At 47.0% G+C, this 22,118-nt stretch overlaps 1 protein-coding gene across 1 annotated transcript in view; it reads right to left on the bottom strand.

The window, feature by feature from the left end:
- Positions 1 to 792: 792 nt before the first annotated feature.
- CNTRL (centriolin) overlaps positions 793 to 22,118 on the bottom strand; it is a 78,510-nt gene continuing 57,184 nt past the window's right edge. Inside the window, 20 exon segments of the mRNA XM_038553260.1 lie at positions 793 to 1,068; positions 1,220 to 1,311; positions 1,656 to 1,862; positions 2,420 to 2,482; positions 2,569 to 2,841; positions 3,426 to 3,566; positions 3,918 to 4,123; positions 5,379 to 5,604; positions 6,027 to 6,215; positions 7,386 to 7,459; positions 9,113 to 9,270; positions 11,442 to 11,659; positions 11,739 to 11,854; positions 13,421 to 13,580; positions 14,374 to 14,538; positions 15,337 to 15,463; positions 15,565 to 15,705; positions 15,836 to 15,966; positions 18,725 to 18,917; positions 20,943 to 21,148. Of these exon segments, the coding sequence (XP_038409188.1) occupies positions 1,255 to 1,311; positions 1,656 to 1,862; positions 2,420 to 2,482; positions 2,569 to 2,841; positions 3,426 to 3,566; positions 3,918 to 4,123; positions 5,379 to 5,604; positions 6,027 to 6,215; positions 7,386 to 7,459; positions 9,113 to 9,270; positions 11,442 to 11,659; positions 11,739 to 11,854; positions 13,421 to 13,580; positions 14,374 to 14,538; positions 15,337 to 15,463; positions 15,565 to 15,705; positions 15,836 to 15,966; positions 18,725 to 18,917; positions 20,943 to 21,148 (3,051 nt within the window). The 3' untranslated portion in view covers positions 793 to 1,068; positions 1,220 to 1,254.

Raw genomic sequence — 22,118 nt, 5'->3', positions numbered from 1 at the left:
GACCGCGGCCGGGCCCGAGGCTGACCTCCCCGACTGCTACTCGCGTGTGGAACACCCGGCGGGGAGGGGCGGTCTCAGTGTGGGCCGCGGTAACGCGCCCTGGGGGCCTTTCCTGGTGCTGGGGACGCTCCCGTCGCACCGGCCGGGGGGTGGTCCGCGTCCCTCGGGACTGCAGGCGGCCCCACGGGGTCACGGCCCCTCGTCCAGTCCGGCCCCAAGGCACGAGAGGGTACCGCACGCTCGCTCCGCACCGGGCACGGCGGCTGCGAAGTGTGCGGAGCGCAAGACCCCGGGGCCGGTTTTATTTCCGAAATAGACGCCTCCTAGGACCTCCTGTGTGCGCGCGGATTCTGTCACTTCCGTTGCCTCGCGTGTAACCCGTTCACCCCGATGCTGACGGCCCAGGCCTGGGAAGCCCGGCGGGAGCAGGAGCCCCCCCGGGGGTGGGTAGTAGGAAGGGGGGGGAGGGGAAGAGGGGGGAGGGGGCCACGCGGACCGCCCGTGGCTGCCCATGGCCGGGGGAGGATCCTGCCACGCGGTCTTTCCCGACAGTTGCTATTCTTGTTTTTAGGGAAATTACAGATTTGCAGAGCCTGGTGCTGAGCCGTTAATTACAGTGGCTCAGCAATTTAAAAGTCCAACGGTGTGAACTTCCCACCAGGTCAGATTCTGCTGATTTCCCACCAAGGAGTGTTTCTGGTTGAGGACAAGCCCCCATCGCGGCCTGACGGAGCGGCGCGCCCTCCGCGCGGGGTCGGAGGCCTTTGCACATCCAAGAAACGTAAAGGCACGTGACAGGCGCTTTTATCTTTTATTTTCATATGAAAATAGATTTCCAAAAATAAAATCTGACGGTGTCCGTGAAAAAAGTCCTGAGTACAGTTCGCCCGGCAGCCGCCGAGTTTACCAGTTCGGGGCTTCAAGTCCGCAGCCGCGGGCGCTGCTTTTACGGCAACACGTTTCCAAGGCCCAGAGACCAGCCCGGGCATCCGGGTTCCGCTCGCGGCTCTTCCCGCATGGACGCGCCTTCCCGTGAGCCTGGTGTCCGCGGACGCGGAGGAAGCGTTCCTGCCACACAGCAAGAGCCACCGTGTCGGCGGGGCCGAGGGCGCCGGGGCGGCTGCCGGGGGTCGCGCGCGGGGAGGCGTTCGGGCGCCTCGTCATCCGGGAGAAGCTTACGCAGGACGCGCTCAGCGGGGCTCCGGGAGGCAGCACGTACCGAGGGGACGCCGGGCCTCCGGGTCCTCCGGGTCCTCAGGGTCGGTGCGCGTCCAGCCGCGGCGACGGGCCTCGGGGGAGCCGCCGGGAGCTCTGCAGGGCGGGAGCAGGAGACCAAGGCTCGGAAGGCCGCGCCCCGCCCTGCCCCCTCCCGTGGGGGCCTCCGCGGGCCGAGGCGCGCTTCTCCGTGGTTCCAGCGGCGGCGTCGGGAAAGGCCCTTCCTGCCCCCGCCCCGTCCTCCACCTCGGTCGCTGCCGCCCGACCCCAGCACGTGCAGCTCCTACACGCCGGCCCGCAGGCGCCGCACACACCAAGCCCTGGAGGCCCGGGCCGAGGGCCCCGCCGCCACCCTGCACCCCCCGCAGCCCCGGTCCCCACCCACACACCCGCACACCCGCTCCCGGGGACCCGCAGGGCGACGGGGAGCTCGCGCTCACCTGGCTGGGCCCTGGCGGTTCGTCCTCGGCGAGCGAGCCCTCGGTGCGCGACAGACTGCGGGTGGACGCGGAGTCCCCGGAAGTGCTGGTGACCAGCTCGCCCAGGGCGTCCACCTGCCGCCGCAGGCTGTGCAGGGTCCCCTCCGTGCGCCGCCGGCCCTCGCTCAGCACCTCGGCCTGCTTGGACATGCAGCGGCGCAGCTGGGCCTGGAGGCGGGACGGCGTGAGGCGGGCGGTTCCGCTCCCCTCGGGGCTCCCCGGGCGCTGTGCGTCCCCTGCGCCTCCAAGGGACACCCAGGGGCGGCCCCAGAGCCGGCCTCCCAGGCCCCCGGAGCCAACCCCGATGACCAACTTCCATCTGAGGAGCCCTCGGCCTCACGCGAGCACGTCGCTGCCCCCCCCCCCACCCCCGCATGTCACCTACAGCCTTAACCCCAGATCTGAGGCTGCCCACAGGGGAGCGGGCCCGCGGGCCTCACGGGCTCCCGGACGCCACGTGTTCGGGGCCCAGCGGCCTCCCGGCGACGCCGGAGCCGCCCTCTAGGTCCGCAGCCTCTCGACCATCCGGCCCTCCCATACCACGGTGGCGCTTTCCTGTCCCAAGGCCTCAGGTGTGAGCGAGGCGAAGCAGCGTCGCCCCACACGCACGCTGGGCCAGCTCCGGAGCCGAGGCTTCCAACGGACCGGACCCCTGCCACTCACCGGGCGGCGCCCAGCTCTGAGCCCCCCCCCCCACCCAGCACCTCCTACTGTTCGAGGGCAACCTTGAGCCGGTCCTCGCGGTGGCGCAGCTTCTCCCGGAGTGCCTCTCCCCGCCACTGTTCATCCTTTTCCAGGGGGGAGGGACACATCAGAGTCCCCGCAGGCCCCCCCCCCCCCCCCCAAGCCCAGGGGGCCGTGGGCGCAGCCTTACCGCCACGTGAGCCTGGCCAAAATTCAGTTTCTCTTCGCAAGATGATGGTCTGTCGCTCACGGTAAACGGGAAATTCTCTTTCAAGCTCTCCAAGCCTCCTCCAAGGTTCTCATTCCTTTCCAGAAGGGCCTCCAGGTCCGCTGGCAGTTCTGGAAGAAACTGGTTGAGATTCTTCAGGCTGGTTCGGATTTCATCTTTCACCTCACATTTAAGTGCTTGCATCGCATCACTGATTTCCATCTGTCTTCTTTCCAAATCCTTTTGGTTTGTCATCTGAGGAGTGAGTCAAATACCATCAGGTGAAGTCAGGGACCCCTGGGAAGTGAACGGTCTCCTGGGTCATGTGCTTGTGGAACTTTCCACCCAGGACAGGACTCCCCCAGTCTAAGCGTCACCTGCCCTCAGCCTGGCTCCATGACAGGAACGGGGCTTTCTCCTGGGGTCAGCTCTTCCTTCCTGGGGATTTGGGCCGCAATGACTTGTTTCTGGCATAAAATCTAACATTTCAACACAGTTCTATTGGACGTGGTAAAATTTCATGAAGAACTGCCATTTTTCTTCTGAAAACTAACATACAGAAAGAACTTGCTGAACTTAGGGAGATTTTAAAAGTACAAATGCTGTTCCCTTGTGGAGGTGCATTTCTAAATTTTAACTCTACAAACACATTTGACTTCAAGGACATTGTCATCCTCGGCTTTGACAATCTCCATGAAGAAATACTCCTGTGAAAAGAACTATCCAAGAAGGGCAACCTGTCCGAGCCCAGCGGGCGGGGGACCGGGGGAGGGGGGAGGGGGGAGTTCGTGCCTCTCGAGCCTTCCGGCCTGGGCCTGGGCCTGGGCCCCGGGGCGCACCTGTTTCCTGAGCTCCACGTACTCGCGCTGCATCTGGTTGAGCTCCCTCATCAGGCGCCGGGCCCGCTCGTGGTTGTCCTGGGCCACCTGTTCGATGGTTGCCATCTCCCTCTGCATGCAGCTGTTCTCCTGCTTTTGCTCCTAGCGAGGGGGAGGGGAACGATGGGCAAAAAACGTCTCCGGAGCCTTCTCTCCCGACCGCACGCCCAGCGCCCCCTGCAGCCCGGCTGGGGGAGGCGCCTGCCTTTGTGCCCACGTAGCCCGCTCACGTGGCCGCCGCTGCCAGCTGGGCTCCCCCAGACGCGGGCAAACCTACCACCAGCTCCAAGACAGAGTTGTGCACGCAAATACACCAGAACCGACCTTTGCGACCTTTGCGTAGGGACTGGGTGGACAGGTGATTTGTTTTCTCGACGCTCAGAAGCAGCGAGCTTTAGTTTAAAAATCTAAATGTATTATTTCCTCGGAGGCTGCATGGCAGCAGGCACTCACCAGAAGGTTCTTCTCCAGTTGGCTCCGCTGGATCTTAAGGGCTTCCTTCAGGCTGGCCACCTGCTTCTCGGCTTTCTTTCTTTCTGTCAGGAACTGGTTGCGCAAGAGGCTGAAGTCCGCCCTCATGGAGTCCGTCTCCTTCTGCAGGGCCAGCAGCTCGTCTGACTTGGCCAGTAACTGCTGCTCCCGTTCTGAAAGCTGTCGCTCTGCAATGAGCATTTTCAGTAGTTTAGCCAGAGGCCCTGGGTGGGCTGCGGGCGGGCTGCGTCATGACGCCGGCTCCCCGGGTCTTCTACGTGCCCCGACCCACATCACCCCAGAAAGAGGCCCACAGGAAGGGGCCTCCTGGCGCAGCTGGGTCCTGCAGGGCCGGTTCTGGAGCGACACACAGCTCCTGCCTTCCCTCGGAGCGTGAGACCAGGGAGAACGGTCCCAGGGGCAGGGGACACGCACACACGACTGAAAGGCTTTCTATGCGCCTGGCCGCTAACCCCGGGAGGTGCGCCGACACCCCTCCTTCACGGGAGGCAGCTCGGTGGAAAGATCACGGGCACGAGCCCGGTCTTCTACAGGAGCCGCCTACTTCCCAGTGTTCAATGGGAATCTTGTAGGCAAACGTGTAGGAAGTACACGGTGAGGACTCGGTAAGTCGTGCTTAAAAAGAACCATGACGTAAAATCCATGTTTCTAATCACGCTCTTTGGAGCAACACCCCGTGCAGACTTCACTTCCACATGTCTGCTGTGGACAGACTCAGCACATCTGGCGAGTTTCACTTTCACCACGAAATGGTTGGGTCTGAATGTATCAAGAGTTGCGGGGAAAAATTAGGAGTCCTAACCCTTTCACTGAGTCCACCGCAAGGAAAAGAACATTTTCTGAGCATTATTAAACCCCGAAGTAAGTAAGTAAGTAAGTAAGAGAAAAGATCATTTACTGACGTGGGAACAATCATTTACCCTGGATTCCCACGTCAGTGTCACGGATACACGGCTCAAGAGGGAGCCAACCGACACGACAGCAAGTACCCAGTATTTTGGTACCGTTCACGACGTCAAATTGGGACACAGACAGAATTGGTAATGTTGTTTTTTGATTGGGTGAGATGAAATGGATCGTTGTTTCCTAAGCTCAAAACAGTGTGCTTCAGCGAAAGCCTTCAAAGTGCCTTCTGGAATTCCTTTGCCTTAACGTCTCTCCCTGTGGCAACATTCTCGAAGGTGGCAATATGGTGAAGTCAAAGACCTCACAGTCTAAGAATCAGATCCCATTTCCACAAAAGACAAATGCCCCCTGTGCCTCTGCGCCTGTTGTCACCTCTCACGGGCTAGCAGGATCCAACTGGGCATCTCCTCCCGGCGCACCTCTGGGCCATGGCCAGGCTATGGGTCTCCTCGATACACTTGACAAGACAACCAGCGTGGCCCCCCCTCCCGCAGCGCCATGTTCGGGAACACGTACTGGTCTGGGAGAGCGTCTTCTCCAGGGTCTCGCTCCACCTTCCCTCCTCCTGCAAGGTCCTGACACGCTCCTCAGCCACCAAGAGCTTAGCGAGCACCTGGTCCAGCTTGCCTTTCTGCTCCATCAATTCCTTTTCCAGCTGTTGCTGCTGCTCCTTCAGAGTCACTTTACTAGCTTCTAACTTTTTTTCTTCACATTCTCGCTCTTTCTGGAGTCTCTGAAACATCTTAATAGAGAACCACCTTAGTCATAAAAGAACAAACACAGCGTGTCTCAATGAGGGAACCGTCATGGACACTAGCCAGGTTCCAGCTCAAGAGAAAGCAGGAGAGGCGCACAGGGACAGACCGGGAGTTCCCTTTACCGAGGCCAACTGTGCCGACAGCTCCCCGCAGGCACGAGAGGGGGTTCGTGCAGCGGGTGGCCTGGCGCCATCCAGATTCTCTACGGGACCAGCGTTCTGTGGTCTTAATGGTCCACAGATACTACTCCCCAGAGAGTCAGAGAGCGGGGTAAGATCCCTCCCGGCTAAGCGGGTAGCCCAGGGAGCTAGCCCCACGGGGGGATCCTCTGCACAGCCTCTGCCCGGGGAAAAGCTCACCCGAGGGACACTGGGATCCTTGCTGTAAAATCATAAATGTGTAGTACCATTTCTTGTTGGGCTAGCTTCGCCTCGTTTCCTTCAATCTCCTTCTGAAGCCCTTGAAGCTGTTGCTGCTTTGTCTCCCCTTCTTTCTGGCAGTCTTCAAACTTCTTCGTCCATTCACCCACGTCCTTCTCGAGCCTGGTCTGTTCGCTGAGCAGTGCGTCCTTGCGCTTGGTGGTGCAGAGCACCTCCTGTATGTGAAAGAACAAATGGAAACTACCCACAAAGCCTTCTGTTCTGGGGCTGCCAGTGCCCCTCCTGGTATCAGCCAAGTCTGACACAACAGGCACCAAAGTCCCACATCCTTTATTATCCCAACAAACTTATTTTAAGGCACCCAGACTACAATTTAATCATCAGCTTTTCCTCTTTTTATTAGTATCTGAAAAGTAAGATGACAGAAGATGTCACAACCTAAGAGGCCCAGTTCTTCTGAATTTTAGTTGCTTCGTCACTGAGGTGGGAATAAACAACACCCACCTCCAAGAGTGCTAGGAAGATTACGGAGAGCTGTGAATAAGGCTTAATTCTAATGGAAAATGAACCTCAAAGTCATGGTGTTGTTACTATTTGAAACATTTTTGTGGGCTGAAAAAATGACAAAATAAATTCTTTTTTCTGCAAGGAACCCAAATTAAACATTTTTGAAAACATTACTATATTTCTAGCAACACAGAAAATATTCATTAGAGCTCATGTAAGAAGCTTTTAAAGATGGAATACTTTGTTCTAGACATCTCAGAAACACTGAATCCTAAAGGCAGCTGGAAGGATTCAGAGGTCTAATCCAACCTCTAATTTACATGGTGTGGAAACCGAGGCCCAGAACTTGCTTGAGGTCCTTTGAAACTCAAATTATATAGTACTATTCTCATAGGACAACACTCGGTTATCTTCAAGGAGACTATAAGAAGTGGAAGGGTCGAGAATCAGCTCCACCGAACAAACATGTGACAAGATGCAGGCCGGTTACTCTGAAGTTGGCCGTTCCTCTGTTGCTCAATAAGCGACCAAGTCTAAGCCGGGCCTCTGGAGGCCTGGTCTGTGCCACGGATAAGACATGGTCCGTCTGGTGCCTGGAGCCCCCACAGGAGGCTGGCCGAGGGTTTAGGCTCTGGTCTAGCCACCATCTTACTTATTACCTTTGAGTAGAACTTTGAATCAAGAGTTCTGGGGCTAAAATAAATGAGAACATCACTGCTCTGCACCCATAGTTTTGTGGACAGATGACTGTGTTACACATCAACGGCCCTATGAGACCTGCAGATATGAAAAGGAACCAACCTACCTGATTTGTTATTTTAACCAATTGTCTGCAGGCCTTCAAGATACAACCAGAAGATTACATTTATTAAGTTTACCTGTTCTGCTAGGTCCAAATGCTCCTGGACATCAGCTAGTTCCTTCTGTAATGAGTTTACTGCTTCCTGTTTTTCTACAGAAATAACATTTACATTACATAAATACTTGTATGCATTTTCTAAATTCCCATCAGCCCTCAAAAAAAGTAGGAACTGAATGTAAACTTCTGTTAAAGGTATGGCTACGCTGTACCATCTTATTAAAAGATCAAAAGAAAGAGTTAACATGTACAACCTGGGCTTGGAGCTCAGGTTTTTAGATTTACATGTTCAAAACCTTCATAATAAAAAAAAAAATTATAGATAATACCCAGGGTTGATGATGTGCATGGTTTAAAAATGACTACCTTCTATACTGCTGCTAGAAATGTAAAGGGAGACAATCTGGGAAAAGATCTTATGTGCATGCTGGCTTTGTCACTAACCAGCTCTAGGTCCTTGAGGAAGTCATTTCTCACTTAAGTCACAAGGAAACTAAGCTTAAGTTTCCTCATCTGTAAATGGGTGAAACAGTTTCTATCTCATAAAAATATGGCAAGGATTAATGAAAAAAAAAGCATATAAAATCCTTGCATCTTGTCTAAGACACAGAAAGTGTTCAAAAGAACATTGTTAGAAGTATTTAGTTAACTTCTAATCATGAATAATTACCAAGATTTGGTAATAAAGGTATTATCTGCATCTTTGTTTTTTGTTTTAGAACTACACACACACACACACACACACACACACACACACACACACACCCCAAAGGAAAACTCTGGAAGGATAATCACCACACTGTCAACAGGAATTAGCTCTGAGGGGTGAGGTCAATAGTAACTTTTATTTCTTCTTTTTGCTTATGTTTTTAAATTGTTCTTTAAGGAACATGAACTAATTTTTTAAACAGCATTACTGAGATATAATTCACATACGATGCATTTCACCCATTTTAAAGTATGCAATTCACTGGCTTTAAGTATATTCACAGAGCTGTGCAAACATCACTACAATCTAATTTTAGAACATTTCTGTCACTTCTAAAATAAATCCCATACCCATTAGCATGAATTATTTTGATAATAAGAAAAGCCAACAATTAAAAGAACCCAGGAGGCAGGGACCAAGGGGCAAAGACGGTTTCCATCGGAATGGACAGCAGTCCCCGTGGGGATGATCTCTGATTAACATTTCTTCTGGGAACAGCTGAGTTCTGTTTTTGTTTTTCGAGACTCTGCCTCAGCAAGACGTGAAAAAGAGAAGAGGCTGCAGAAACTCCTGATTCCAGGTATGATGATGGAGGAGGGCCACTGGGAAACCCTCCCTGAAGAAGGGCCTGCGTCCTTCCCCAACAGCTGGTGGATGAGGAAGGTAAACGTCTGCTCCAAAAAGCAGGTAAGTGGACAGGCATCCGTCCTGAGTGTGCACACCTAGACACGGCCCCTGTGCACTCGCAGACAAATGGGGTTGTGCCAGGAGCCCCCTCCCCAGGGATCTGGCATGACTGTCCTGCAGTTCTACAAATGCGCACATCTGTCTCAGAAGCTTTCTGTATAGTTTATGAAAGTGTTAATATAGCTTTGATAAGGCAATATTTTTAGCCTATAAAATCTGACTTCTCATCTTTGTATAATAGACTCCAAATCTGAAGAAAAACACAAGGCTGTATACTCAGTAAAAAATAATGGGAGGGGAAGGGAAAGGAAAGGACAGAAGGAAAGAGCCCCCCACCCCCACCCCCGCACCTTGTAGCTGCTGCTGCACCACTGCCAGGTCTTGATGCAGGGAGAGCTTCTCCCTGTTTCGTTGGTCCAACTCCTGCTGCAGCTTCCTGGCGTCCAGTTCCAACTTTTCTAAGCGTGCCCGCTCCATCTCGCTGTCCTCTTCTGCAGCTGCTAGAACCCTACCAGGCCAGCAGAGTAAGTCACACCACCAAACACGAAATGTTCAAGCATACACAAGACACACGTGTGACACTTTCAGTGTAGTTACGGACCACAAGTGATTATGAATCTTGACAAAATTTAAGGTTCTTCAACTCATTTTCAAAAGATATCTTACTTTCAGCTTTCTCAACAGGAGAGTTTTTTGAAAAACGACTCATTAAGGTTTTATAAAAATCAGGGATAAAAATGTGGAGAGTGGCATGCCTGGGTGGCTCAGTCGGTTAAGTGCTGCCTTTAGCTCAGGTCATGATCCTGAGGTCTTGGGATCGAGCCCCACATCAGGCTCCCTGCTCAGTGGGGAGTCTGCTTCTCCCTCTGCTCCTGCTCCTGTGCTCTCTCTCGCTCACTCTGTCTCTTGAATAAATAAAACCCTTAATATAGATAGCACGCAGAATTCTAAAAATCTGGTGATTAAAATAAATCGCTACCTTCTGATTAATGAAAAGCAGGAAATACAATTGTCCAAAACACAGGCGTGCGTGAGCGGTCTCTTACATGATCGGAGTCATACAGTATGGGCTTGTTTTTGTGTGGCTTTTTTCGAGCACAGTCACTTTGAGATTGGTTCATGGTGTTGTACCAATACTGCACTCCCTTTTTATTGCTGAATAGTACTCCACGCTACGGATATACTATAATTTGTCTACTCATTCACGAGCTGATGGACATTTAGGTTGTGTCCAGGTTAAAGCTGCTATGAACATTAAAGTACATCATTCCTTGTATGAACACATGCTTTCAATTCTCATGAAAAAATAACTAGGAGTGGAATGGCTAGCTCTTCTGGTAAATGTAAGAGTTTTTAAATAACTGCCAGACTATTCTCCAAAGTGGTCTAACATTTGCGTATGAAAGTTTCAAGCCAGCATCTGGCCCTTCTAATAGGTGTGTAATGATATCCCATCATGGTTTATATTTGCATTTTCCTAACAGTTAATGATGCTGAGCATCTTTTTGTGTGTTTACCTGCCACCCATTCATCTTAAGTGAAATGTCTGTTCAAATCTTTTGCCCATTTGACAAACTGGATTGTTTGGTTTCTCATAATGGCTTAGGAGAATTCTTTGTATATATATTCTCTGGGTACAAGCTCGTTATTGAAAATTTGTGGTTGCAAAGATTCTTCTCCCAATCTGTGACAGGTCTTTTCATTATCTTAACAGTGTCTTTTGAGGAGAAGTTTTAAATTTTGATGAAGTTCAATTTTACTAATTTTTTCTTTTAGACCATGCTTTGGGTGTTTGGTCTAGGAAACTCTGCTTAACCCGAGGTCACAAAGGTTTTTTTTCCCCGTTTTTTCCTAGAAGTTTTATATTTAAGGCTTTGCATTCATGTTAATGGCCCATTTTAAGGTAATTTTAAAGAACGGTATGGGTGTGGGCTGAAGTTCATTTTTTGGGATTTTGGATATGCAACTGTTTCAGCAATATTTTTTGAAAATACCACCTTTTCTCTACAGAAAAAGAGACCTTTGCATCTCTGTCAAAATTGGTTGCCCACACGTTTGTGCACTTTGGACCTTCGATTCTGTTCACTGATTGCTTTTACTATCTTTACGCCAGTACCAGTGTTTTGATTACCACAGCTGTATACTGAGTTTTGAAATCAGGTAGTGTTAGACCTAAACTTTTGTTCTGTTTCAAGGTTGTTTTGGTGCCACAGCTATAAAATTTTAGATTCTATCCTATGTCCATCCTTTGCATTTCCACATGAATTTCAGAACCTGACTGTCAATTTCTATTTTAAAAGCTTGTTGAGATTTTGACTGTGATTGTTCTGAATCTATGTATCAACTTGAGGAGAACTGGATCTTAACAGTACTGCCTTTCTACCCACAAACAGGGATCCCCCTCCATTTAAGTTGTATCTTCCAGCATTTATTTCACCTAAAAAAAAAAAAAAAAAAAATCTACAACACGTTATTTTATAAAGTGCTTTGGGGGGGGGGGGGGAAGCCTAAAAGTAAATACACCCAGAAATGCTACTGGTGAGCTGTACTGTGATACTGAATTCACGGAGTATTTATTTTTCTCCTTTTCTCTATTTTCCACTCTTTTTTACGGCATGCATTATCATGTTTTAGCCTTCAGGAAGGGATCTTAACAAGCCTATTGGTTTTTGCTCTCACCGTTTGGTCTGTGCCAACTTCTTTTCCCAGCTGTCCTGTTTTTCTTCGAGATCTTGCTTTTCTTTGCACAAAGACTCAACACACGACTGTAATGCTCGGGTCTCAGCAGTCATCCGCTCTACTTCCTGTGTGTTCCTCTGGAGGAGCTGCTTCTGCCACTCTATCTCCCCTCTCTGTCGCAGGGCTGCCTGCTGCAGACTCTCTAACTCCAGTTTCTCCTAAATCAGATAAAAGGGAACTCACACATGCCCAAAGAGAAAGACTGCAGTTGGCTAAGGGTATAGACGGCTTTATTACCTCCAGCACTTCAACCCGAGTCTTCTCTAATTCAGACATCTTTTGGTCATGTTGGAGCTTCAAACCTTGCAGCTCATTATTTTCAAGTTGCAACATGTCCAGAATATTCTTTAGTTCTAAGAGAACAGAGCATGGTCCATGCTATTATATGAAGTTGGAAACATTTACAAAATGAAACAGAAAATAATGCTGTTGAAAAAAGAAACAACAGGCCATCAAAACATATATATTGTGTTGAATTAAAGGACCTAACTGTACTTTTTTTAAAAGATTTTATTTATTTGAGAAAGAGAGCGCGCTCAAGAGAGGGGAGAGCAGAGGCAGAAACAGACTACCCACTGAGCAGGGAGCCCAAAGTGGGGCTTGATCCCAGGACTAAGATCATGATCTGAGCCCAAGGCAGACACTTAACCCACTGAGCCAACCAGGCGCCCTGGAGCTAACTGTATTTTAATGAAAAAAAAAAAAAAATCCTTTAAAATACTGCTAAACATTAACTTACTAATGTTAAACTTATTAATTTGTTAAAAACATTTTAATATAAGATTACAAAGATCTAGCTCTAAGAGCAATTACTCTATCTAAATGAATTTTAATAAAAATAACTAGGAAAGGGACACCTGAGTGCCTCAGTTGGTTAAACATCTGCCTTCAGCTCAGGTCCTGATGCTGGGGTCCTGGGATCAAGCCCCACTTTGGGCTCCCGGCTCAGGGGGGAGCCTGCCTCTCCCTCTCCTTCTGTCCCTCCCCAATGCTTGTGCTCTGTCTCCCTCTCTCTCAAATAGAAATCTTTAAAAAAAATAAATAGGAAAAATGTCAAAATACATAAGCTGAACTCAGATAACATCTTTTAATATAATAGGTTTTTAAGTATTGATTATACAAATATTTGCTCACTATAGAATATTTCAAGAAAAAAGTAAAAAGAAAAAAATAAAAAATGAAAACCCACTATTATCCCACCATCCAAAGATGATCACTACTGGAATTTTGATGTATTTCCTTCTGGGAGGGCACGTGCACATTCAAGTGTGCAGGTGAGGTGCACACGTGCACATGCGCACACACAGGCACACACATTTTCAAAACAAACTGGGACTATGTTCTATATTCAGTTTTACATCTATTTCTTCAGTCTTCCCATCAGCATTTTTGTATGCCATTAAATGTTTAAAGTATGGCTTTAAAATTGGCCAAGTTTCCAAATTTTGTTGATATAAATTTTGCTGCAAGTATCCAAGTCAGCCAGCTTAACTTGTGAAACAAGGAAATACTTACTTACTAAATAAATAAATGCAATATTGCTGCAATGTGTATGAATGCCTGCCCTCTCTCAGTAACCAGAAATGGGCTAAATGGTTCAATAGGTGTGACTTTTCAGAATGGAAACACTGGGGGATTGGTCCAATTTATTTTTCTATCAAACAGCCTGTTAAGTGGTCTTCCTTCTCCACACCATGGTTGGAATGATTATGACTATTTTGCTCTTAAATAAATTTCATCAATTTGAATGGCAGAAAATATCACATTCCTCTTATGATGCTGCTTTTCCTGATTCATTGTAACAAAGTCGAACTTTAAAAGAAGTTTATTTCACCATTTGTATTTTTTTTCTGTGATCTGGAATAGAGACATTTCCAAACTCAAACTAAATTTATAGGATTGTTCTCCTTTAAACTTACCAGTTTTATGTTTAGACATTTGCCCTAAAACTACCTGAAGATTGTCTTCCTCTTTTTCAATTTCCTGCTTTATGAGTGCAAGTTGAGTTTTTTTTTCACTGATCTGGACATTCAGTTCTCCTTTCTGAAAACTGAGTTCTTCCAGAAGAGATTTTACTTCCTGCGCAAAAAAAAAAAAAAAAAAAAAAAGAAAGAAAAAAAGAAAAGAAAAAAAAGTCAACTCTGTTCCACAAAATTATGACTCAAAATTACACTGAAATCAATTTTTTTTATTAACTATCTCACAAAAATTTCACAATTCTGATCCGGAAACCAGTTCAATTTTGCCTTTTATGTCAAGAACCACACTGTATTTTATTTTAAACTAACATATTTCTGTATAACAGAAATAAGGAAGGCACACATTACCTTCATTTAAAATGCATACGCAGTATTCACTCAGTGCAGGGCAATGCGTTAGAGAAAAGGCTGACTCTGATACATCTCCTACCCTCAAGAGTCTGAGCACCTTGGGAGAAATTAGGCAAGGATCATAAACACGATCCCGAAAGACTAAGATGCCCTAGGAAATGTGCAGAGTGCCCCCAGACTCAGGAGAGAGAGAGAGAGAGAGAGAGAGAGAGAGAGAGAGAGAGAGACACACTCCTTCCAAGTCAGGAAGTCTTCTTAGTGGCATGAAGCTGAACAATGAAGAAAGGGTAGGAGCTGGACATTCCCCAAAGGAAATTCCTGGAGAAGAAATGGTACGAGAGAGGCACAGAGACAGAGAACCTCTGTGGGAGAGCTACCACCGCAGCCATCACCCGGATGCGTACCACCACATCAAACTGATAGTACAGAGAGGTCGAGATTCTGGAATCTGTATTTGCGTTTGGAGGGGGAACCAGTTAAAATATCTCAAAATAAATCTATGTCATCCTAGGACTCTTAAGAAAACCCAGTGAAAAACACACCCTAATGTGATTGCACTTCTCAGTTACTTCGCTTTCTCCTAGTCTCAGTGCTTCCTGGAGGTCAGCTTTGGCCTGGACCATGCTTTCCTGGAGGAGATGCAGCTCTTCCTTCTTGTGTCCTAACTCCCTGTCCAAGACGGCCATCTCCTGCTGCTGTCCTGACACCTGGATTCAAGAACAGGGAAGAATGCAAAGCTTGACAAAGGCCATGCAACCTTCAGTGCTTGCTGTGATGGAGATTATGGGGTCCAGCTAAGGGTAGTGGGGGCAGTTAGGAGAGAGCCTAACTGTAATGATCCCAGCCGCAGGAGTGAGGAGGGCCAGGCCGGGGGTGCCTGCATAAAATGTCTAACAAAGATCTTGAGTTCACATACATAAAAGCACTCAAATCATAGGAAAAACAATATGATAATAATAATTATCCCTCGGGTATGGTTTTCAAAATACTTCCGTATCTATACCCTATTCCATTCAACAACTACCTTGGCAATGGAAGTCAGGCAGGGATTTATTCATTCTGTAAATTTAAAAATGACTTACAATTTTAAGGACAGCACACACTTTTTTATGTAAAAAAAAACAGAAAATGCAGACATGCAAAAGGGAGAAAACAAAATATTCATAATGCCCCCTTATCAGATGACTGCTTTTGTGCTTTGATATAGACTAAAAATACAAGTGTTCATAAACACATTTAGCATAAGTGATCTCAGGGTGTATCCTGTTTTGAGACTCACTTCTTTCACTTAACAATCTATTGAGTTGGGATTCAAATTTGGGTTGGATTCCACTCTTAATCACTAGGAGATACAGCTTCATTTATGCTTTATATCTTATCTTGTATTTTCCAGTCTTTTCTACCATCAGACATACATTACTTTTTTATAACTATATATGATGATTATAAATGATATAGGTTTCAAAGCAGCACGAACTGGTTCTTCAAGGCACCTGTTGCCATACCTGGCTTTTCAGATTTTCCAGCTCAGCTTTCTTGGCCTGCAGGAGGGTCTCCGACTCTTTAAGGACCTGCAGGTGCTGATCCTCATTGTGCCGTGCAGTCTCAATGTCCTTCTGGAGTTTCTGCAGCCTACAAACACCAGCAGTACTAGACCGGATCTGAAGTGAGGCTGAACCCCTAGAGCTGTCTTCCACCATGAGCCCCTTAAGCCCGACACAGGCTGTACTTACTCTCCTGTCAGTACTTCCTTCTTCTTGTTTAGGCTCTGGAAGTCTGAGTCTTTTGCTGCAACAACTTTGTTTATTTCTTTCAAGATTTCCTCTTGCTCCATTTTGTGCTGCTCCAAATCCTTCGTGTCAGCCTGGAGCAATCTGAAACACACTGCTTTATTCTCCAAGGCCCCTTAGACTTAACCTGCATTATTCATCATTAGGCAATTATTATCCTTTTAGAACCAAACTTCTCATGAATCTCACGGAATAGCTGAGGGACTCCACCTACCTCAGCTGCTGGTCGGCTTTGACGAGGTTAATGGCAGTTTCCTGGGCTCTCCTTTCTAACTCTTCAGCATCTTTCTCAGTTTGCAATAAATTTCTCTTGGCATCAGTGAACTTCTCAACAGCATGTTTTGTCTAAAAAAAGGCACTCTCGTTAAAAGCAATTCAGTTACCATACTCCCTCACAGCCATTGGCGGGGGGTGTAGGTTGGTACAACTCTTCTGGAAAACAACAAGGCAATCCAAAAAGACTGATTAAAATGTTCATTCACTTTGACTCTCCAATTCTCAGAAAAGAACTCAGAGGAGTAAAAAAACTACTGCACAAAGATGTTCATTGTATATTGATATACAACTTGACAAATAATAGATTAAATGATAATGCATCAACACAATGGAATACTGTGTAGCCTTTAAAATGGAAGAATGTTAGTGATATTACGTTGGCTGAAAAAAAATAAATTTAAAATGGCGGAAGCACTCTAAGAGGGAGGCTATGAATCTTTTTACTTAAAAATAATCTATAAATTGTTACACTATTTTTTTAATTAAAAATATTTCCAGGAACAACAAACCGATTTTACCAATATTTCCTCCTCAAAGAGATAACTGCTGTGCTGTATTATCATGCTAAATAAAACTTTATTAAAGATGATTTATTTATGGATGAGAAACACAAATACTAAATATTTTTGTTGATTTAAAAATCTTCCCATACAGGGTATGGCCAAAACAGATTTTTTTTTCTTTTTTCCTTTTCAAAAACAGATGATTAGTTTTCTTTTTTATCAACTCAGTTTCCTTTTTCTCTCTAAAATAAGAGGCTTAAAACGATGTCATCAAAGGTCCAAAAATAGTGTCTGGTTTGCACTTCGTTGAGCAGTGACTCACCTTCAGGCAAAACACTAGGGTTCTGCGCTTGCACTAAAGTCACAGGCTTCTGTTAAACTAGTCTACTAAATACCTCGTGTGGATGCAAAAGGGTCGGCAAGCTCCCAAACAGCTATTTTTTTTTTAAGTTAATTAACATATAGTGTATTCTCAGTTTCAGAGGTAGAGGTCAGAGATTCCGCAGTTGCGCACAGCACCCAGTGCTCGTTCCATCATGTGCCCTCAGTCATGCCCGTCACCCAGTGACCCCATCCCCACATCGCCCGCCCCTCCAGCGACCCTCAGTTTGTTTCCTAGAGCTCAGCGTCCTCTTACGGTTTATCTCCTTCTCTGTTTTTGTCTTATTTTATTCTTCCCTCCCTTCTCCTATGGTCATCGGCTTTGTTTCTTAAATTCCACACGTGAGTGAAATCCTACGGTAATTGTCTTTCTCTGACTCACTTATTTCGCTTAGCAGAATACTCTCCACTTCCATCCACATCATCGCAAATGGTTAAGGTTTCATCTTGTGACGGCGGACTGGTATCCGCCTCGAATATAAACCACGTCTCCTTTATCCATTTGTAGCAGCCGGCGCGCTTCACCGGACTTCCTCCCACATCAGAATGCTGGGCTTGGTCAGCTTCGGCAACAAAGCGCTGGACAAAATGCACTGTGTGCTCTGCAAAGTCCCATCTCTAAGTTTTCGGTCTCTTTCTATGTTAGGTTTTAACACATCTAGCATGGTTATAAACCACCACTCTCCTCCATCCTCCTCCCTCGCAAGCTGCCTCCCTGAGTTGTTTTGGGAGGAGGAAGGGGAAAGAACTTACTAGCTGCAGTTCACTTACGATCTCTGCCTACTACCGGATCATTAATTTTCTTTTCTATCCCGGTGATAAATTCCTCTCTAGTCCTGCTCACAATCATCTAACATGTAGGAGGAGGAACTGATCATCTGAAGAGACACTAGGATGTTTTTCCATTCCTATTAAAGCCATCACTCACAGACTTTCTCTAATACATCCTTCGTTTCGGTTCCTGGGTAATAGATTTCTGTTCATTTAGATCCATCCATGTTGAGATAACAACATAAAAATAGTAGTTCCTGAGATGCTCCACGTGGGTCTGGGACTTCTTTACGCTGGAATTCTCCTCAAACTAAGCAAGCTCTCTTGGCGAGGCAGAACTTGAGCTGTGCGACCCTGGGCTAGGCGACCTGGGCTAGCCACTGCCCTCTAGGGCTGCCAGGAAAGTGAAATGAAGCACTATTTATAAAACATAGTAGAGTAGAGGCCCAATGAAAGGTAGCTCCTTTTCCCTCTTGATTTCCTTCTGTTGAAGTCTCAAGAACACTACCTCAGACCAAAAAATATTTTATTTTATATCAAGTTGGAGAACAAAGTAATAGAAGGAAAAAGTCCTCTGAGATCCACTGCTGTTTTAGAAGAATAGAAGACTGACCTATTTAATACAGAGATCCAAAAGCCAAATAATTTAAAAAAGGAACACACAGGGTAAGGAAGTGAGGTGCGTTAGTGACTTCAGCAGCTTTCAATATGCTACTTCATTTAGGGCCACCCAGGTGGCTCAGTCAGTTAAGCATCTGCCTTCGGCTCAGGTCACGATCCCACTGGACCTGGGATCGAGTCCTGCATTCGGCTCCCTGGCTCAGTGAGGAGTCTGCTTCTCCCTCTGCCCCTCCCCCCAACTCTTGTGCACGTGCTCTCCCTCAAATAAATAAATAAAATCTTTATTTAAAAAAAAAAAATATATATATATATGCTACTTCATTTAACCCTTAGTGAGCAGCCTTGGTATTCTTGGCCTGAATTGATAGATTAGGAGAGCAAAGATGGGGACTTAGGTGGCTTGCCCAAATTCTCACAACTCCTTAACTAGCAGACTGCAGCCCAGAACCCAACTGTCTGCCTTGGACGACTGCGTTCTCATCATGTTTTCTTTCTCGTCCTTCAGACTGCCGACAGTAAGCTGCCTCACCCCAAACCACAACAGAACATACTTTCTCTTTCGTGCATGAAAGTTCACTTTCAGCCTCCGTCAGCAGCCGGTCGGCTTCCCTGAGCTCTGCACGGCGCTTCAGAAGGGTCCTCTCAATACATTCAATTTCATCAACAATATCTTCATGGTGTTTGAGTGACTTCTCTATTTCTAGATCATTCACAAGACTCTCAACGTTTCCATCAATGAAATCTCTAAAAAACACACACATTAAGAGACTTAAAATGTAGACGATACAGACACTTGCAACCTGATAAAAAGATGTATGATGATTTTCTCATTTCATATGAGAAGTGGTGGGAGAGAGAGACAGCTACATCGGATCATGTTCAGGCCTATGTTTACCCTTTTATTCAACATGGTGACTGGTGGGAGCACGTCAACAGCCCAGTTAAGCATCCAGTTCTTGGTTTTAGCTCAGGTCTGATCTCAGGGTCTTAGGATCAAGCCCTGCATCAGGCTCCGCACTCAGTAGGGAGTCTGAGATTCTCTCTCACCCTCGGCCTCTGCCTCTCCCCCCCGCCCCCGGCATGCATGCACATGCTCACGCTCTCTCTCTAATAATTACATAAATCTTTTAAAAAACATGGTATACTGCTGACACTAAGTGCACAGTACGTATAAAGTATGATGTAGTTGTTTTCTTTCTTTTTTTGGAGGGTAAGCATTTGTCAAGACGATGTTGATATTTCTATTCTTCTGTGGTATAAAAATAAACTACCACCATGATAATCATCCATTCCCTTGAAACTATCTTTCAAGTCGTAGCTCACCAGCTGCCTCAAAGACTACCTAATTTTGTGATTTCCTGTTTTGCTGGAGTAAAATTATAGTGACACTATTTGACAAATCAGAAAGCAAGACACAGGATTGACTAACTCAAGGCTAACATGTCAAAATTACTTGAAAATGAAACTATGACAGAAAACCATGAAAATAAATTTACCAACAATATTAACAGATTCTTTCTCTTTACATGAAAGCACTCTGATGATCTTTACTTTCTTCTTTGGACATGTTATGTTATCCAAATCTCTTACAATGATCATTTACTATACTTTTATGCCTAGAAAAAGAAGTGGTGATTCCACTGCTTTACTATCCTCCCTCCAAAAACCTCACAATAAAAACCCTCTCCTCCATCACACACCTACAAAAGTAACAGCATGATCATCTTTGAAACCCTCAAACATCTAGTCCCCATCTTCTCTTGGTCTGACCCTTGCTTTTCCCTGCCAGGTCTACTAGCCAGTCACATGTGAGCTCCAAGAAGGCTGAGACTAGAGCTCACTCACCTCTGTGACCGCCACAGATCTCCCCCCAACCTTGGTGCCTGGACCAGTCTGGCTTACACAACAAAACACTGGGGAACCGTCCTAACTCATGGGCTATTGCAGAAAATGGGCTTCTTTCTATCCATCTGACGCACTCAGCAGATACTGCATTTGTTAATGGACCCTGTGCCCGATGCTGGTGCACAAAGAGAGAGGCTCAGCTACCGAACCTGGGCTCCTTACATCATGGTGTGAACAGTGCGATGCCCAAGGTTGCCAACCCCAAACCGCGGGAGCCACAGGTGAGAAAGGCTTTATGTGAGAGGGGATCCCTGACCTTCACCTGTAAAGACAGATGGGAGAGGGGCAGGCCCAGATCCGTAGCTATGTGAAGGACAGAATGGAGAGGGGGCTGGATGTGGGAGGCCAACGGGGAAGCTATTATCACGACTGAGGTTGACATGATTAAAGACCAGGGCAGCAGTGATAAAGGAGACCAGCTTGACAGCTCTGTGTGCCTCTTTGTAGGACCTGGACACCAGCTGGAGGTTTGGGGAAGCAGGGAAAGAGGAGCAGAGGACAGCTCGCATGTTTTTAGCCAGAGTCACTGGGGAGGGCAGATGGCAATGCCATTCTCCAAGAGGGCCTCCACGAAGAGCTGATGTGGATTCCTGGCCAAGAGACCGAGACTTGCGCTGTGCAGCCTGGGCGTCACCCTACAGCTGTTATTTTAATGTAAATTCCACTCTGTTCCTTACTTCCACTAGCCACATTTCAAGCGCTCGACAGGTACATGTGCTAGTGACCACTGTTCTAGACGGCAAAGGGCTACAGCATTTCCAGGATCACAGGGAGTTCTGCTGGACAACACTGATTTGGGTCACCTTAATGAGCCAATACCGTACTCATCAGAATTATTAAGATAAAACGGCTAATAATAGTTACTTTCGCTGTTGATGTTTTTGGATGGTTCTATGTAATTCTTCTACTTCATGCTCTAAGTCTTTCTTCTCTTGCAAAAGACCATCAATGTTATGCTGCAGCTCTGCGAGTTCTTTCTCCGACTGCAGCTTGGGTGTTTTCATGCACTGTTCCCGTTTCCCAGATTTTAAATGCTGCATTATGTCTTCTAATCTAGAAACTTCATTCTCCTGAACAAAGAAAAAAATGCAGTACTGAGAACATGACCAGATGGTCCTCTTCCTTCTTGCAAAAAGCTGTAATTAACTGTGCTTGTAGTGCTACCAACCACATGAAAATGGCGGTAGCTAGCTTCTAAGACTTGAGAATGAAAAGAAAAATTAAACCAAGCCAATTTTTCACATCCCACAGATGAAACTGATGAACTAACAGAGCTTTTAACTTTCCCATCAGCCCCACTAAGGTCGGTACACATTCACCAAGCACCTCTTATGTATAATCTCTACCTCCAGGGGTCAGCAAGAGCAGAAGGGACAGAACAGAGGTCTCTCTCTCCTCCGGGCACAGGGGAGGGGAGTGGTCTGGAAGGCTGCCCAGAGGGAGAGGGGTCGTGCCTCGGCTCTGAGGGATAGAACACATGGGGAAGATCAAAGCCGAAGAAACAACAGGCGCAAATGCAGAGGTCTAGGAGGCATGCGAGAAAAGGACAGAAGAGCGGGGAACCGTTGGCGGGTAACAGAAGCTGCTTAAGGGGGGAACCACGTGCCGAGCGGATGGCACCGCGGTGAACACACGTGCCGATGCATGGCAGGGCCACGCGAGTGACTACCCTGTCAACTCCGGGAGCACGTGCAGGCAGGCCCTCGGCAACTAGTCTGACCGACTGTCCTAGTCCTTGTCTTCCTCTCACTCTGCTGGGAGGGAATGGAAAAGCTAAAGAGCTCTAGGTCTCTACAGAGTTTGAAGGAGGAGTTCGTAGTGCATTTCGTAGTTCTTTAGAACCACAGAGGTCTAAAGCAAGCTAGTGACTAGGAAGTTATCATTTTCTGAAATCCAGCCTTAGGGTAAGCATATGAAATATACTAAGAATTCACACAGTTAATGATACTTCCTACAAAGAAGAAATGTTACACAATCATTAAAATACGTCCTTTAGAAACATTTGTAAAACCGTGGGGAAATGCCTGTAATGTGAAACGC

This window comes from Canis lupus, chromosome 11 (genome assembly GCF_011100685.1).
Source record: "Canis lupus familiaris isolate Mischka breed German Shepherd chromosome 11, alternate assembly UU_Cfam_GSD_1.0, whole genome shotgun sequence".
NCBI classification, from domain to species: domain Eukaryota; kingdom Metazoa; phylum Chordata; class Mammalia; order Carnivora; family Canidae; genus Canis; species Canis lupus.
Note: the sequence above shows the minus strand (reverse complement) of the source record. Positions and strands in the feature narration are given on the sequence as shown.